Below are 17,387 nucleotides of genomic sequence, written 5' to 3'. Positions count from 1 at the left end.
GGAGAGAGGCGCTGCCCGCAGTGAACGGCTCCGCAAGGCGGCTGCCCCCACCCCTCCGTGCCTCCGGCCTCCGGATGGGGCCAAGGATCTCCCACCGGGCAGCGGGGCTGCGCCCGTAGATGCTCCGCTCCTCCCTCCTCCTCCTCCTCTCCGGACCCGCGGCTCGGCTCCCTCCCAGCGCACCGCCCCGAGAAGGGCTCGCTCCCAGCCCGCCGGGGCTCCGGGGCTGCTCTGCCGCCGGGCTCCGCGGGATGCGGCTCCGCGGGACGCCGGGGGAGCGGGAGCGGGGCTTGGGCCGCCTGCGCTGAGCCGGCGCAGCCGCCCCCCGGACCCCGGCGGCCAACCAGCCCCGCCGCCAGCCGCGCCGCCAGACACGGGGACCTGCCTATAAATGTGATCCTCGCACCGCCACCCCGCCGTCGCCGCCGCCCGCCCTCCGCCATCCCCTCCCTCCTCTCCCGTGGTTCCATCCCTCCCCCTGCTCCCCTCCCCAAAGACGGTGTGTGCCCCCCGCCCCCCCGCCCCGCGCGCCGGTGCTCTGCCCCCCGCCAGTCACCGCCATGGAGCTCTCGGAGGTGCGGTGCCTGAGCGACAGCGATGAACTTTACACCATCAACAGGACCCCCCCCGGCAGCGGCAGACCCCAGCGCCTGCTGTGGCAGACGGCCGTGCGCCACATTACCGAGCAGCGCTTCATCCAGGAGCACAGCAGCAGCAGCGGCGGCAGCAGCAGCGGGGGGGGCAAGGGCTTCAGCTCCGAGGAGACCTGCTGTCCCAACCACCACCCCCACCCGCCGCACCACCACCACCACCTCCGGCGGCAGTCGGCCGGACGGAGTTTGGGCAGCGACCGCCACAACAACGGAGGCACCAAAGTCTTCCCGGAGCGCACGAGCAGTAGTGGGGACCTGGGCTTTCTGCCCCTGGACTGTGCCCCCAGCAACTCCGACTTCTTCCTCAACTGGGGCTATACATATCGCGGGGTGATCTTCCCCACTCTCCGCAACTCCTTCAAGTCCCGGGACTTGGAGCGCCTTTACCAGCGCTACTTCTTGGGCCAGCGGCGCAAATCCGAGGTGGTCATGAACATCCTGGACGTGCTGACCAAGCTGACCCTACTGTTCCTCCACTTGACCCTGGCCTCTGCTCCCATGGACCCTATTAAGGGCATCCTCTTGGGCTTCTTCACTGGCATCGAGGTGGTGATCTGTGCCTTAGTGGTGGTCAGGAAGGACACGACCTCGTACACCTACCTGCAGTACAGTGGTGTTGTCACCTGGGTGGCCATGGCCACACAGATCCTGGCAGCAGGCCTGGGCTGTGGCCTCCTTGGGGACGGCATTGGCTATGTGCTTTTCACGCTTTTTGCGACCTACAGCATGCTCCCGCTACCACTCACCTGGGCCATCCTGGCTGGGCTGGTCACCTCTGTCCTGCAGCTCGTCATGCAGCTGGTAATCCCCAGATTCGCCGTGACTTCCCTCAACCAGGTACTGTGGTGAGGAGAGGGTGGGAACTGTCCTCTTTCTCCATCACCCTGAGTAAGAAGAGGTGTAAATGTCCCAAAAGATCCTCTCCCTTACAATCAGGTGCTCAGAAGTTCATTACCCAGGGGGGAGATCATAGGCAAAATGAAAGCTTTCTGTCTCCCTCTCCTCTGCCACCCTTTTCTCATCCCAGTGTTTTACCTCAAGCTGGGAGTAGGGACAATTCCTAACCACCCTGCCCCCTCTCCTTGTACATTCACTACACTGCTGTCCCTTGAAATAACTTTTGAAGGGAGAAGCTCCTTGGGCAAGTGGGGAGGATGGGTCATTTATCATTCCCCTCCCTGCCTTCCAACAGTGGTTTGGAGCTTGAGATGACTCTGTCTTAGCCAAACTTTCACACTGTGCCCATTTTTCTTGCTCGTGCTTTTTAACTCTGAATCAGCTGGGGGAATTGGTATACTTATATGTGAAGGGCAGCTTGATCTGAGTTATGAGAAAACAGGAGCAAAGCTCCTTAGCAAGGAGAAACCAGTGAAACCTCAGTGAAACCAGGGCAAAGCTCCCCTGGGGATATTTGATGTGAGATCCTAGGCTGTCTTTGGAGGACACTGAGAAATCTTTTCTGCTGGTAGTCATGGGGCAAATGTTGTTGTGCTGCATCCTTACAAGTGAGGTCTAGGACAGAGTACTGGTTACATGGTGGAGTGGTGTGTCATGCAAACCGCTGAGAGGCACTGGGCAAGATAGGGTCTGCAGGGTTAAAACCAGGTCTAACCTGACTTAACACTCAGATGGTTTCTTCCACAGAAAGTGAGAATGCACCAAATTCCCAATATCCCTGCAAGGCAAGAAAACACTGGCTAACTAGGACAACTTAATCCTGGAGATTCTAGCTGCTCCTTTTCCCCCTCCCTTCCCAGACTGTCACAGCTCTGTGCTACCAATATTTCACAGCAGATTATCATCTCCATTTGGCTCTGGAGAGAAGGGGGTGGAGGTACTGGCAGATAATCCCCAAAGGAGGGAGAGTACAGAGGAATGTGTTGTTGGTGGGATATTGTTTACATGAGATGTGCAGCTAGGAAGTGACTGATCTTGCACCTGGAAGTTTTGATGATTGTGGTTCTTAGGACAGACACATCTACATTCCTTAGACCTTGGCAATCCCCAAAGCCCTGCACACCCTGCTCATTCCCTTACTCCATGCACTTGTTAGCTGTGGGCTGCCTGACTCACTTCCCAGTGATTGGGTTCATCCTGTTTCAGGAGAAGGTGCCCTGGTGTGCTGTGCCTGGCTAAACCCTGTGGATGTAAGACAATTAGGCTGTGCAGAGTTGTTCCCCAGCTCTTGGTAACATGCCGATGAATGAACTGCAGCCGCGCACCGTGTCCTACTCCCATGCACTGCTGGTGCTATTACTGATGGGTCAATAGCTGTGTGAGTTATGCTGATTTCTTCATTTACTTCCATGTCCTCTCTTGGAGCAATGAGTAATGCGCTGCTATCTCATTACCCACCAGTATCACAGCTGTTTAGCCGGTCCACGCACACGCGCACGCACACAAGCATTTGCCACAGACATTTCCCAGGAGAGATACTAATATCTTCATTTTGCAGACAGTTGTGTGAATGAACTGCCTTTGAGCGGTGCACAATGAGAGATTGTCAGCCAGATGATTGCCTTCATGAACTACATATATAAATCCCTTAACAGGATCCGTGCAGCTTGTCACACGTCGGTGCTTATTTACACTGGCTCTCGCCTGCCCAGGGACCGCTTAACGTCGCCCGATTATGCGCTGCTTCGGCCGCTTTGCCTCCAGTCCCTACGGGAGAGGCCGGATCCTTCCCCGCGCCGGGGCTGGCTCTCTGCAGCCGGATGCCGCGGGGAGCGCGGTGGGATGCGCGGGTTGCGGAGCGCGGCTCCACGGGCGCTGTCCCCCCGCGCGGTGCTGAAGCCGCCGCGGCGCGGCCCGGGGGCTCCCTCCAGCGGCCCCGGAGGGACGGACCCTGTCCGCGACCCCCAACCCGTCTCCCGCGACTCCCCATCCTCTTCGCGGAGTGGTCCAGGGCTCATCCTGGGGGCTCCGGGAAGCCGCATCTGGTGCCCGGGGGGAGGCGCAGCCTTACTTTGTCACTTTCTGGTGTTGCACCATTTTTTTTTACTTTTTGCAGAGAATTGCCTAGCCCTTTCAAGTGTTAGTGAATGAGGGCTTTTACGGCTGATGGAGGGCATATAACTGTTACTTCTCAAGAGAACAGAGAGAATTTAAATGGCTGTGTCATCAAGTTTATGTAGGAAATTTTTTGGCCAATGCAGATTTCTTCACCCTGCAGGCAAAACATTCTCTTTTCTAACAGGGTTTATTTTCCCAGGTAAAATGCTGCATCTGTCCTTCAAAGAAGCCTTACAAGGCTAAGTGAACTATTTGATCAGTAGCAATATCTGTGAGCATCTTGCTGTGCCTCAGAATGCAGGCAGATGCTTACACTGGACCAAAACCAGAAATTTAAGTATGCAATGAAAGAAAAAACAGAAAGTAAAACTCTGATCATGGTACATATAATGGGTTTTCCACTGATTTTTCTAAGATAAAGATTTCATGCAGGGAAAATACTGAATTCAATTCTGAACAGAAAGAATTGTCTACCCTGGAGTCAGTTTAGTACTGTACCCAGTAGTATCCATGGGCAAAATGGTTCTGATTCTCTTCTCAGTCACACACTTATAAGTCAACTATAAGTCTAAGATCTTAAAGTTGCAACAGTTTACACAGGAGGAAAATCAATTGCTTTGACCTGTTTTCCCTTAACCTCTTAATTAATATTAGTTTTCATTGATAAGTATGTTCACCAGGAGTTCAAACCATTAGTAATGCTGAACAGAAGCATGCAGTACTAGTGCCTGATTTTGCTGTTTCTTGTAGTTAACAAAGCATTCATTATCATGAATAAAAATAATGCTCACTGTTCACCTTTTTTTTCTTGCAGTAAAATTTAAGACATCACCTGATTTTTCTTTCCTTGCATCTCAAAATAAATTTGAACCAACATTCTAGATAAAGATGAAGGAGAAAGACTACCTTGAAATAAGATTTTGTTAAAGTAACCAAAACGAATGTAGACTCACTAGTTTCAATCCTGCCAAGTGCTGAGTGCTTCTTGGGAGATACAACCACCCTTAAACCCAGCTGATCCCAGCCTGAAATGCTGAGGAATGTGCTGTTGCTCAGGTGTGTGTGTGTGTGTGTGTAAACACGAAAAAGGAACTGATATCTTGACTTAGGTAAAGGCAGCACTGGTGCTGACTTGACTAAAGATTGTGTCAGGAAGCAAATGATAATGCAAGATCTTACTGGTAAACAAGTGCAGTGCTTGTTATGTGTGCCTTATCAGACACCATCCTGGGGGTGGTGCTTGCCTCTGATATGACCCAAAATGAAAGTTTTATTTGTATTTCATTCATTCGTACTTTTTCCTTGGTAATAATTTATACAATCCAAAATTTCTAAGACTATACATGTGTTTCAGGCATATGGGGAAGAACAAACAACTCAGAGCTCCTTCCTCTTATGTAACATGGGCAGATGATAATATAGATATGAATTTTGACAGACTTGAAATTATGTAAGCTACATACACACTCTGGATTTTAATCCTCTGCCTTTACAATCTTCACTCACATGAGAAAATTCCACCAGAGTCAGCAAGCCTACTCCTGTGAGTAAATCATCTGCATAAGGGATATCTTGAAGGACTAAATCCTAAATTACACATATTAAATAAAAATTTAAAAACACGTTTAGAAATAATCTTGAAGTGGGTAGTGTTATGACTGGATAAACTCATTCTTTTCTCTCTGTTTCCATCTGTCTTTCCAAGCCTAGGCAGTTCTGTGAATTAATATGGAGATTTTTTCTTGCTTATTTTTTCCCCAACTCCTCTCTCAGCGTTATTAATAGAGGAAAGACAGAATTCATGAAGTCACAAGGAGCCCTACAGAGATAAATCTGTATAATATTACAATGGCAACTGACAGCTTTTGCATTCATATTCCATCTACATGTTTTCAAATTCTGATCATAGATATCAGTATATGTGTATATACAAAACACACTCATCTCTTCAAAATTTCTGCCAAATGCTTGTGGAAAATCTATTAAATCTGTGAAATATAAGGACATTTCAAAGTTAGCTACTCATTGAAAATTAGAATCAAAACATTCCACCTTTATTCTCATGGTTACTTTTGTAGTATTATTTGTTATTAATTTTTCTGCAATAGTCTGTCGTGGCCAACCTGACTGTATGATTTTAGACTAGATTACGAACTGCTTTCCTTTTATATCCTGTAATATCACCTGACCAGTATCAGTAGGTCACAGCATAATTACATTAGAATTGAATACACTTTTCTTTGAAGCCACTGCATCATTGTTGTGCTAAGTAGGACAAATAGACTAAGTATATTTACAATTTGATGTTTAATTGCCTCCAAAATGGAGGAACTCAGGTAAAACCATGAATGAAACCTGCTTTTATCAGGTGGTTTCAGCCTACAACAGTTAGTGTGGTTCTTCTCAGTGCAAGTCACTTTGCTAGATTTGATGTGACATTTTTTTCTGCTGTCAGAACACTTCTGGGTTGCTTTTAAGGTTTTGTTTATTGCTTGTTTGTTATTTCTCATGGCCTAGAAAGAGGCATGCGCTCCAAAACAGCAACATCTAATGCAAAATAATCAAACACCAGAGCAGCATACTTAGAGCTGACAATTAACAGCAGATCTCATTTGAATGATCCTTGTGAGTCTGTACAGAAGACTGAAGGGGATAAACATCTCCAGTGCAGCCTCTTACTGCACTTCTCAACACTTTCAGTGATGTCATTGGAACAGGAAAGAGAAGAAGGGAAAATTAGAACTATTCAAGGGATTCATCTCTTTCCAGAGGGCAGATAAGGTGGCAAGTAGAAGGATTCCTCCTTACATTTCCCTTATTTCTGGAATATCTGACTATGCATGAGATAAACTAGAGTGTTTCATGTAAAAGGTGAAATTTAGTAAACAGAAAGGAATAATGTTTTTAAATTAATTTTTGGGTTGATGGAAACTCCAAACCTGGAAATCCTTACTCAGCTCCTGCCTGGCACTCCATCCCTGGAGGCCCCTGGTTAACATATCAACATGATGTGTTCTGGTCCAGACAAGTGCTCAGTGCACTGGGTGGGGAACAGGCTGAAAGTGAAACCCAGCAGGCGGTGGGAAATGGCTCCTTTTCCAAGCGACAACCTATCACTAGTGGGGCCCCCAAGGGATTGATATTGAGCCCAATGGTGCTTAATATCTTCACAAGTGATCTGGAATATGGGATCAAAGTTTGTCCATGGTCACCAACTGAGGAGGGAAGTCAACATTTTGGAAGGGAAAACCACTCTGTGGGAAGACCTGTGTTGGCTGGAAGAGTGGGCTAACAAGATCCTTATGAGTTTCAACAAGGACAAGTGTAAAATCTTTCATCTGGGAAAACATAATCCAGGATTGCTGCACAGGCTGGGAACTACTTGGCTGGGGAGCAAATCTGTGGAAAGGGACCCAGAGGTCCTGCTAGACAAGCAGCTCTGTATGAGTGAGCAGTGTGCAGCTGGGGCAGAGAAAGCCAACAGGATGCTGGGCTGCAGTGACCAGGACATTCCCAGCAGAGACCAAGAAGTCATTATCCCAGTCTACTCAGCTCTTTCCAGGCCACATCTGGAATACTGTGTTCAGGTTTGGTCCCCAATAAAGATGTAAACTGGCTGGAGAGAGTCTGAAGAGGGGCCACAAAGATGACCAAAGGAGGGTGAAGCCTGACATACGGGGAAAGGCTGAGAGAACTGGGCTTGTTCAGCCGTGAGAAAAGAAGGCTCAGGATAGACATTCTCACCATGCTCCAGTGTTTAAAGGATGGCAACAAAGAAGATCAGAAAGTCTTTTTAGGAGTTGCATGAAAACAACAAGGGGTAATGGGTACAAGTAAATGCTGGGGAAATTCTGATTGGGCACTACATGAAAAATTTTTGCAATGAGAATAATCTCCCCAGGGAAGTGCTGGATTCACCCACATTGGACACTTTTAAGATTCATCTGGACAGGGTGGTGGGCCATCTTGTTTAGACTGCTTTTGTCGAGAAAGTCTGGGCCAGCTGATGCTTGAGGTCCCTTCCAACCTGGTATCCTACAAGTCTATGAGTATATGGTCACATTTCTCTAAATGTAATCTTCTTGCACTTAGCTGTACTTCTGTTTCTGTGCATCTCATGAAGTGTCTCAATGACTCCATGTTAAAGTTACCAGGCAGCCTACCTAGAATCCAAACGCTGTTTTACTTGGAACACATTTTGCAGTTGTACTATGCACACAGCCCAGTGTCAGTCAGTAGAGACGGTTATTGTTCTCTTCCTCTGTGTAGCAAATGTGGTGGTGCAGATGTTCTTGAGATGTGGCAGATCAAGGTTTAAATCCTTTTTTCTGATTGAAATTTTCCTCTTTTACCTCCCCAGAAAGTTTCCAAAGCAAACCTTCCCTAATTTCTAGCACAACTGTTCTTCTGGGAATATAAAAGGTTAAGATTCAGGATGGGAAAGAAAAATATAATAATCCTGACTCTGTAACCAAGTGATTATGGAATTCATGTCTGGAGGTGTCCTTGCTGAACATTTTATAATTTTACTAAATCATTCCCTCGAGCACATGTCCGAACCATCATACTGTACAGTCTGGTCCCCACTCTTTGACATGATGACTCTTGAACCCAAATATTTATGGGAAAATATCACTGTGATTCTCTAAATCATAAGGAAAAATGAGGTTTAAGACATAGTCCCTGTCTTTCATAGTTCCATTATAGTTGTCTCTCCTCTCATTCATCACACTGTTTATTTTATATTCAATCTGAGACATTAGAGTCTTTTTGCATATTGTGTAAGGATCTGTAAGAGCATAGTGGCATTCAACATAAGCTTCTGGTTTATATTCTAGTAGTCGTGTGTCTCGACATGAGGTACACAAGGACCTTGCTTCATGGCTTCTGAGCCTTTTTTTTGTTCATCTTGTCCTTCCTTCCGAGACAAACTCTGTTTCACTTGCTTTGTTCTTGGTGCAGTGCAGCTTGTACCTATCTCCAGTGCAGAAAGGACTGGAGAGTTTCAATCTGGCCCAAGGAAGGAGGTGAATGCAAATCACTGGTTTAGTGCTGCAGTGAATCTTGAGCATTTTGTTACAACCTCGCTCATTCAAACCAGGGATAAAAGAGACCTGTCTGGTCAAAAGAGATCAAGCATAAAAAGTCCTGAGTACTTGGCATTTCTTGGAACTAAAGATTTTACTAAGGGGTATTATTAAGGCCTCCCTTACTCACAGACTCCCAACAGCTTGATTTAGGGACCTGGTTTAAAACCCAGAGAGTGTAATATAGAGAATCCCATAGATTTGAGGATTTTTAGGTGAATCAAGAAGACGACTTCTCAGGACTCTCTTTAGGGAAAGTATTGTTCTGAATCCACATTTCTTCTGAAAGAGAACACAAAAGTGGACATTCAGCTCCTCCAGGAATCTTTTGGAATGAGCTCTGTCATGTTTATCTCTCTAAACACCCAGATCTGCTGACAGAGATACCAGTGTGGTGCTGCCTAATCTAGAACAAAAAACATCAGGAATTGTGCACAGGCGAACTGCAAAAGCCAGGCAGCCATTGGCCAATAGAGTAATATCTCATCGTGCGAGTTGTATTTATTAGCAACTATTTTAAGAAGTGCTGCTATTTCATTTGCCAGCTTCTGCTGCAAGGCTTCACACAGTTAGCCCTAGAGGAGAGAGTAAGGCTGCTGAGTTCATTAATTAACCATTGCTGCAGCCTGAGAAGCAGCTGAAGCATATCGGTGTAACGACCCCAACAAATAATTGTACTTTTCCCAAACAGGCTACTGTTGGTGTTATGATTTTATATGATGTATTTATTTTTAATCTAGAAAACAGAATGTATAAATGAAATACTATTTGAGTGATTTTATTTAATTCTTTTACATCAATTTTATTTTTCAATTTTGATTTAATCACCACTTTACAGTTTTGTATTTTCTTGTATCTTTAATTTCCTTTGTCTTAACAGTACATTCCCTTAAAAATAAAATGCAGAAATCCTTTACTGAAATCAATGGAAGCATTCAACAGTGTCAGCATCTTAATTAGGAAAATCAGTTTATTTCTTTGGAAGGATCTGATCTCCAGGCGCTTTATTATTTCTCCTTTGTTCAAACTCACCTGCTTCATTTACCTCAGAGCTACTCAGGAATGCAGCTAAATATTCTGTGCTCCTTATTTTGGGTCTAGTACAGCAGAAGACTCATCCATCAATCCATAACTATCAACAAAATGCAAAGAAGAAATAGTAATAACAGCAAGGAAAAAATGAATAAGCACAGAAGATCTAAATTATATTACACTGTATACCAGGTGGTTTATAATTCTGGAACAAGGTAAAGAAATTACTTCGATCTCAAGGCAGTTATTCAAATAACTGTATAAGATCTAGATATTCACATTCTTTTAGCTTATGACTCTGTCGTACGTGAAAGTTACTCTAACACTTATTAGTATTAATAATCTTCATAAGCATACTAGATAGAGTTATAATTGACACAGAAATCATCCCACATGTGCTCAGTATGAGTCTAATTTAATGTGCAGATATGCATGTTCACTTAGTGGAGGGAATGATACTCACCACAGATTTCAGTTAGGGATTGGGAATCAGTACCATGTCCATTCCATCACTAAATTTATCATTGGTTTGTGCTGACCCACACATATCATTTTACCTTTCTGAGCTTCATTTAATTAGAAAATTTGCCTTTTTCAATTGCTGCTATATGTGGCTAATATTGCTTTGAGATTTTTCTTGTAAAATATATCAGACGCCTTCTATGATGCATCAAGAGAGGAATAGGGCATTGGCTTCTGTCAGCCATATAGATTTTTGTTAAAAATGAATACATTAAATGCAGTGGAAATGCGTGCATATAACTTAATTCTTTCTTAAAAGACCCAGTTTGACATAATTCTTTTTAGACTTGGCAGGTATGTCCTACAAGGAGCAGTTAAGGACTCTGCTTTTGTCTAGTTTGGAGAAGAGGAGGTTGAGGGGTAGCCTCACTGCTCTCTACAGCTTTCTGAGGAGGGGAAGAGGAAAGGGAGATGCTGAGCTCTTCTCCCTCGTATCCAGTGATAGCACATGTTGGAGTGGTTCAAAGCTGCATTGGGGGAGGCTCAAAATGGACATTAGGAAGCATTTCTTTACTGAAAAGGGTGTTCAAACACTAGAGCAACCTTCCTAGAGAACTGGTCAGCACTCCAAGACTGTCGGTGTTTAAGAGGCATTCGAACAATGTCCTTAATAACAGGTTTTAACTTTTGATGGCCCCTGAAGTGGTTTGGCAGTTGGACAAGATGGCTGTTGTAGGTCCCATTCAACTCAAATATTCTATTCTATTCTATTCTATTCTATTCTATTCTATTCTATTCTATTCTATTCTATTCTATTCTGCTTCAGCCTGATCGTCAGTGACTCTATCTGTGCTGAGAAGATGTTAAAGTAGATGCCACATAAGTGGAAAAGGACTTGTGGATGCTGGTTGACAGCCACCTGAACATGAGCCAGTGCGTGCCCAGGTGACCAAAAAGGCCAATGATATCCCGGGTGTATCAGCTATAGTGTGACCAGAGAGACCAGAGGGCAGTGACTGTCCCCATGTACTCAGCACTGGTGAGGCTGCACCTTGAATCCTGCATTTAGTTTTGGGCCCCTCACGACAAGAAAGACATTGAGGGGCTGGAGCAGCTCCAGGGAAAGGTCTGAAGCACAAGTGTCATGAGGAGCAGCTAAGGGAACTGGAGGTGTTTAGCCTGGAGAAAAGGAGGCTCAGGGGAGACATTGCTCTCTACAACTCCCTGAAAGGAGGTTGTAGCCAGGTGGGGTTCACTCTCTTCTCTCAGGTAACAAGAGACAGGACAAGAGGAAATGGCCTTAAGTTTCCCCAGGGGAGGTTTAGATTGGATATTAGGTAAAATTTCTTCATCAAAAGGACTGAAGCAGTGGAACAGGCTTTCCAGTGAAGTGGTTGAGTCACCATCTGTGGAGGGATTTAAAAGACATGTAGATGTGTCACTTAGTGACTGATTTAGTGGTGGACTTGGCTGTGCTGAGTTATAGGTTGGACTTGATGATCTTAGAGATGTTTTCCAATCTAAGCTATTCTATTATTCTATATAGTAACTAATTCTTGAAGCATTAAGTGAGAGTATACCCCAAAATGGTTGGAGAGATTTATAGCAGATTCCTCCAAGATCTGAACGTCCTTGAGACTAGCCAGTGAAAATTCCTCTTTGAGACTTAGGCAGACCTTGAGTCATATGAATGTTGCCCAAGGACATTACTGTAAAAATTTGTTGACATTTCCAAAATGTAACCAAATGCCACTCTGACTGACGCTATGACAGTTTCCATGTTCTCCCCAATCCTGAGAGTAATAGCAGCTTGTTGACAATAATAGGAAGAGAAGAATTTATTATATGTATTTCATTTGTGCTAATGTAATAGCTTTTGTCTGCTGCGTTCCATTAGTCACCTGAGAGACTGTAAGAAATTACAGAAGTATACATGAAGTGTTCTCATTTTCTATGTGATAGTACAGGATGATAGGGCCTCCAATAATCTTCTTGTAATCTTAATAGCTCTTCATGCTTAGAAATCACTTTTCCAATGACTTACCACTTTCTTTCCTGCAAAAATTTACTTGTGTCTAGTTATTCTTAAGGCTTAGTTATGTACATTTTCTGATGACAGCCACTCTTCTTTGCTATTACCACATAGTAAAGTATCTAGCATAAGTCATCAGTTCCAATCCCATCAATGATCAAAACAATAAAATCCAAAATGGTCAAATGGTCTATCCAAGTGCATTTATTAAAGAAGCCTTCTGACTATGTATAAGAAGGAAGACTATTTGAGGTCACTTGTGGTTTTCTTCTGCAATACAAAGCTTCTGTAATTTAACTTTGACCTAGTTGATTTTTTTAAAATATGAAAACAACAAATGTAGGTAACAAAATCAAATAATATCCCATATTTAAATTTCTAAAGTTTCAAACCAATTAACAGATTTACATATATTTGTATTATATTGATACAAACACTCTGCAAAAGCAATGCTGTGAAATTTCATGCTTTATTCCTTTTTTTGTAACTTGCTTTCAGATTCAGTAATTACATTTGCAAGTCAAAATAATATTTACTATGTTCCTAAAGTTTGTGTATATCTAAAGAGGGTTTAGAGGTGTAATTAAAAAATGGAAAATACACACACCATTAAGAGATGTTTCTTCTAATTACTATCATTAAAAACTTAAAGTATAATCTGGAAATCAAACTGTCATATACTGGCTAACAGCAATATGGATTCAGCCATTGCAGATTTTAAAAGAACTTTGAAAGGTGTTTAGTCAAAGCTTAGTGTGCTTTATCATATAATGGCAATTCAAGGAGTCTCAGACAAGAAAAGAGAAAATGCTAGAGCACCCTACAAATAAGGAAATAATTAAAAATCCAAATCATAAACACATACACAGAGAAAACCCGTAAATTTCCCCACAGACTTTGTATGAAACCTGTGGTCTCCAAAACATGGAAGGATAGGTAGTATTAGAAATTATTCCCAGGATAGTCATCTGGCCTAATGCCCATTTTTCAGAGTCATCTAGGAACTTAAAAGTTCAGCAAGGTAGCAAGAGAGATTTTCAACACTCCACAAGCTAAGGGACTCCTTAAATCACTGTAGTGGTTTTAAGAGTATTTTGTGGGATTCACTGTCTCCCAGCAAACTCAATAATCTTATGTGCATACAACACAAAACTGGGAGGAGTGACTGGTGCCCTGGATAACTGTGCTGCCATTCAGAGGGGCCGTGGTGGGCTGGGGAAATGGGCTAACAGGAACACCATGGAACTGTAGAATCATAGTGTTGTTAAGGTTGGAAAAGACTTCTAAGATCATCTGTCCAACTCTTAACCCAGCACCACTGTTTTCACCACTGAACCATGACCCCAAATGCCACATCCACATGCCTTTTCAACAGTTCCAGGGATGGTGACTCCACCACTTCCCTGTTTCAATGCCTGATCACCCTTTCAGTAAAGAAATCTTTCCTTCAATATAATCAAAATCTCCTCTGGCAGAATTTTAGGTCATTTCCTCTTGTCCTGTCACTTCCTACATAGGAGAAAAGACCAACACCCACCTGGCTACAGCCTCCTTTCAAGTAGTTGCAGAGAGTTATAAGGCCTACCCTGAGCCTTCTTTTTCTCTAGGTTAAACACCCTCACCCCCTCAGCCTCTCCTCATAAGACTTGTGCTCCAGACCCTTCCCCAGCTCTGTTCAGCAAAAGGGGAATGCAACATTCTGTACCTTGAAGGGAATAACCCCCTGCACCAGTACAGATTGGCAGATGACCATCTGGAAAGCAGCTCTGCAGAGGAGGCCCTGGGGGACCTGGTGGACACCAAATTGACCATGAAACAGCAGTGGGAAGGCCAAAAGCCTCAGGCAGAACATTCTCATCGGGCTGAGGAAGGCAATATTTCCTTCCTGTTTAGTCCTAGTGAAACACATCTGGAGTGCCATGGCCAGTGCTGGACTACTCAGTACAGGAGAGACATGGACATACTAGAGTTAGTCCAGAGAAGGCCTATGAAGGGCTGCCAAATAAGGAAAGGTTGAGAGAGCTGGGACTGTTCAGGCTGGAGATGAGAAGGTATGGGGGAGTGTGTGGGGTTGTAATCTGATAATTATATATAAATACATTGCTGGGGGTAGTAAAGAAGACAGAGGCAAACTCTTCTCAGCAGTGCCCAGGGACAGGATGAGCGTCAATGGGCATGAACTGAAACACAGTAAGTTCCACTTAAACATAAAAATACCTTTTTTACTGTAAGGGTGAAGGAGCACTACAACAGGTTGCCTAGAGATGCTGTAAAGTCTTCCTCTGGGAAAAATCTGACTGGATAAGACCCTAAGCAACTTGCTTTGGGTGATCCTACTTTGAGGAAATAGATTTGAATATATGATCTCCAGAAGTCCTTTCCAAACTCCTTTATTCTGTGATTCTGCGACAGCAGTACATGTATTGTTTCAAGTATGGAGATATGAAGATGCTGAGGATCTGGAGGGCAGAACTAACATTTCCAAATCCAGCCTGAAGATGATCACGTGGTCATGTGCAAGAAACAGCTCCTGTGATCACAATGTGAGACTTGGTTTCATATATATGTCATGCCTATGCACACACTTCAGTTCATTCTGGCCTCAGGTCCTAGGAGGGACTTAGCTGCAGGCCTGTATCATAGAATCATACAACCGTTTAGATTAGCAAGGGCACTTTACGTCATCCAGTACAACCATAAACCCAACCAAGTCCACCTGACCTGGCACATCACTTCTTCACGAGAGTTGTTCTATGGGCTCATCACCATTATAGGGTCCAAAGTTCAAAGCAGCAACCTCGCTTTTCCCATCTGGTGACATCAGGCACTCCCAGAGCACGAGCTTATGGCAAACATCAGGCACATGCACACTCTGTGTTTCCTTTGGCAAACAATTCTGCCTCCACCTTCTAGATCTCTGTGATCTGTGCAATATTACAAGTGGGAGAGGCTGAAGAATATCAATAATATGTGTCCTTTCTTTCCACCAGCAAAAAGATCTCCTCTACCAACCATTCGATTTCAGATGATCAGATTGCTCCATAAGTGTTTGGAGATATCTGATATACTTGTGTGTGTACTGTGGTCTCTCTCTGGGTTTCTCAGCAGTCTTACCTGCCAAAGAAAGCTGGTGGTGGATTTACTTTTAGGCAGTTTGTCTAACAAAGCTAGAACAACATCTTGAGCAACTGACACTATCCTTCAAAAAAACCCCATGCACTAACCTTCTCCCAACAAAGCACTGATGATCTTTAAACATAGTGTTTTCAGTCTCAGTGGATCCTGCTCATTTTCACTATTTCTGTAAGATAGAGGTTGTTCTAGAGAAAAGGAAGCTGAAGAAACAGCTGTGACAGCCTTCAAATAAGGAAGGAGTTGCTACAGAGAGGAAGAAATCAATTGTTCTCTTGTTTCATCTATAACTACCATGAGATGATGTGTTAAATTATTATAAGGAATAGTTACATCAAATAGTAGGAGAAACCTTGAAACAACAATTTAATAACTCTAACTTCAATAACCTCATTTTTCTTTGGAAGGCTTTACCCTATGGTATGATTAGGCAGTTTAGAGAGTCATTTTTTTAGGAGTGATTTAGGCAACATCCAGGACCTACAACATAGGTTAAGTGACATATCAAGGTCCTCTCATGCCCTATTTTCTACAATTAAATTATACTGGCTCCTCATTCTGGCTACGATGCCAAGTGTTCCGAGCCCCAGTTTCCAAAGAAGAAAATAATTTTGTATTTATAATGATTGTTGCACTGAAGCTGATGGATTAATCTGAACTAGTTTCATGTATATAGCCTGAAATGCTACATCTTCAGGTGTTTATAGTTGTGGTTTATTAAGGATATGTTGGATAAACCATTAACCAATAATATCAGGGATGGCATAAGAAGATGACAGAATCTTATTGTCTCTTCCAACAACTGGTGAAAGGACTGTGTTGTCAATAGAGTCCTTTTGGAGATGAAGAAGCAGAAAAGAGGGAATCTACTGAATAAGTTGGGGCCATTTTTGCCCAGTGAAAAGTATTTTTCAGGTCATCATTTGCTCATTTTTTTTGACCTCCAGTCTTCCTCCTCTTATGTCATAAACATGGTCTGATTTGTTTTATTTTCATATGTATATAATATAAATTTATTCAGAGGAGCATTGTTATTATAGATTTTGTTCATTATATTAATTTGTAGTGCATATGCCACCTAATTACAAAGAATAAGAATTTTCTTGGTTGTTTCTGCTCTAAGAAAATATGTAAATACCTGTGTACATTAAAAGATGTGTCTCTGAAATCTTTGGGACTGCAGCTGACTTTAGAACTATTCTTAGAGATATGGTCCACATGAAAATAATAGAAACAATACAGAAATACATAAGTAAATGCAGTGATTTGTTCATGCTTGCTGAGTAGCTGGATCATCATTAAGAGATGGAAGAGTCCTGGTTCTAACTTTGCATCTGCATCCACCCTAAATGTGAAGACTCATGGGATAGCTCCTCTCTTGCAAAGTTTCTTCTTGTGTAACACCCATAGTGGGTCCAATGGATGTTTTCTGTTATTGGAGTAGCAGCTTCCCTAGGGCTGAGCATCCCACTCTGATGGAAAGCAGGGAATTGGCTTTTACCTTAGAACAGACACAAAATATTTCCTTCTTTCTTCAATAAAGAAAAAGCCCTTAGCAGAGCACAATTGTAAATGAGGGAACCGGGTGGTTAATGTTCTCTTCAAGGGCAATAAGCTCTGACCTTACCAGGATATTTTAATCACGTTTCTCATGTTTTGAAGAGCAATTCAGTCTTTCAGCAAAATGCTTTCATTTACAGACTAGAAAATCAGTAGCAGCCATTCAGGGAAACTGTACAGATTACTTTAATGACATATTTTTAGGCAACTATTTCTACTCCTGCCAGATACAAGAGTATCTGAAACGTGAATACTTTCCAAATTCATGATGGATTTTTTTTTCAAGGTAAAGGATGGTATAAAACACAGAAGTGAAATACAAGTACTCTTGTTCTTCTTAGTGAAAGTTAGGTGGTAGGTAGATGTAGACCATCCTGGTTTTTTTTATCATTATAATAATTTTGAAGATGTGCA

At 43.3% G+C, this 17,387-nt stretch overlaps 1 protein-coding gene across 2 annotated transcripts in view; it reads left to right on the top strand.

The window, feature by feature from the left end:
- The first annotated feature begins 560 nt into the window (after positions 1-560).
- ADCY8 (adenylate cyclase 8) overlaps positions 561-17,387 on the top strand; it is a 125,140-nt gene continuing 108,313 nt past the window's right edge. For both annotated transcript variants that reach the window (XM_017825253.1, XM_017825252.1), the window contains exon 1: positions 561-1,490. In XM_017825253.1, coding sequence (XP_017680742.1) covers positions 561-1,490 — 930 coding nt within the window. The remainder of the gene's footprint in view (positions 1,491-17,387) is intronic.

This window comes from Lepidothrix coronata, unplaced genomic scaffold, assembly GCF_001604755.1.
Source record: "Lepidothrix coronata isolate B3197 unplaced genomic scaffold, Lepidothrix_coronata-1.0 Scaffold117, whole genome shotgun sequence".
In the NCBI taxonomy this organism is placed as follows: Eukaryota; Metazoa; Chordata; class Aves; order Passeriformes; family Pipridae; genus Lepidothrix; species Lepidothrix coronata.
The sequence above is the reverse complement of the archived record's forward strand: the minus strand, read 5'-3'. Positions and strand labels throughout refer to the sequence as shown.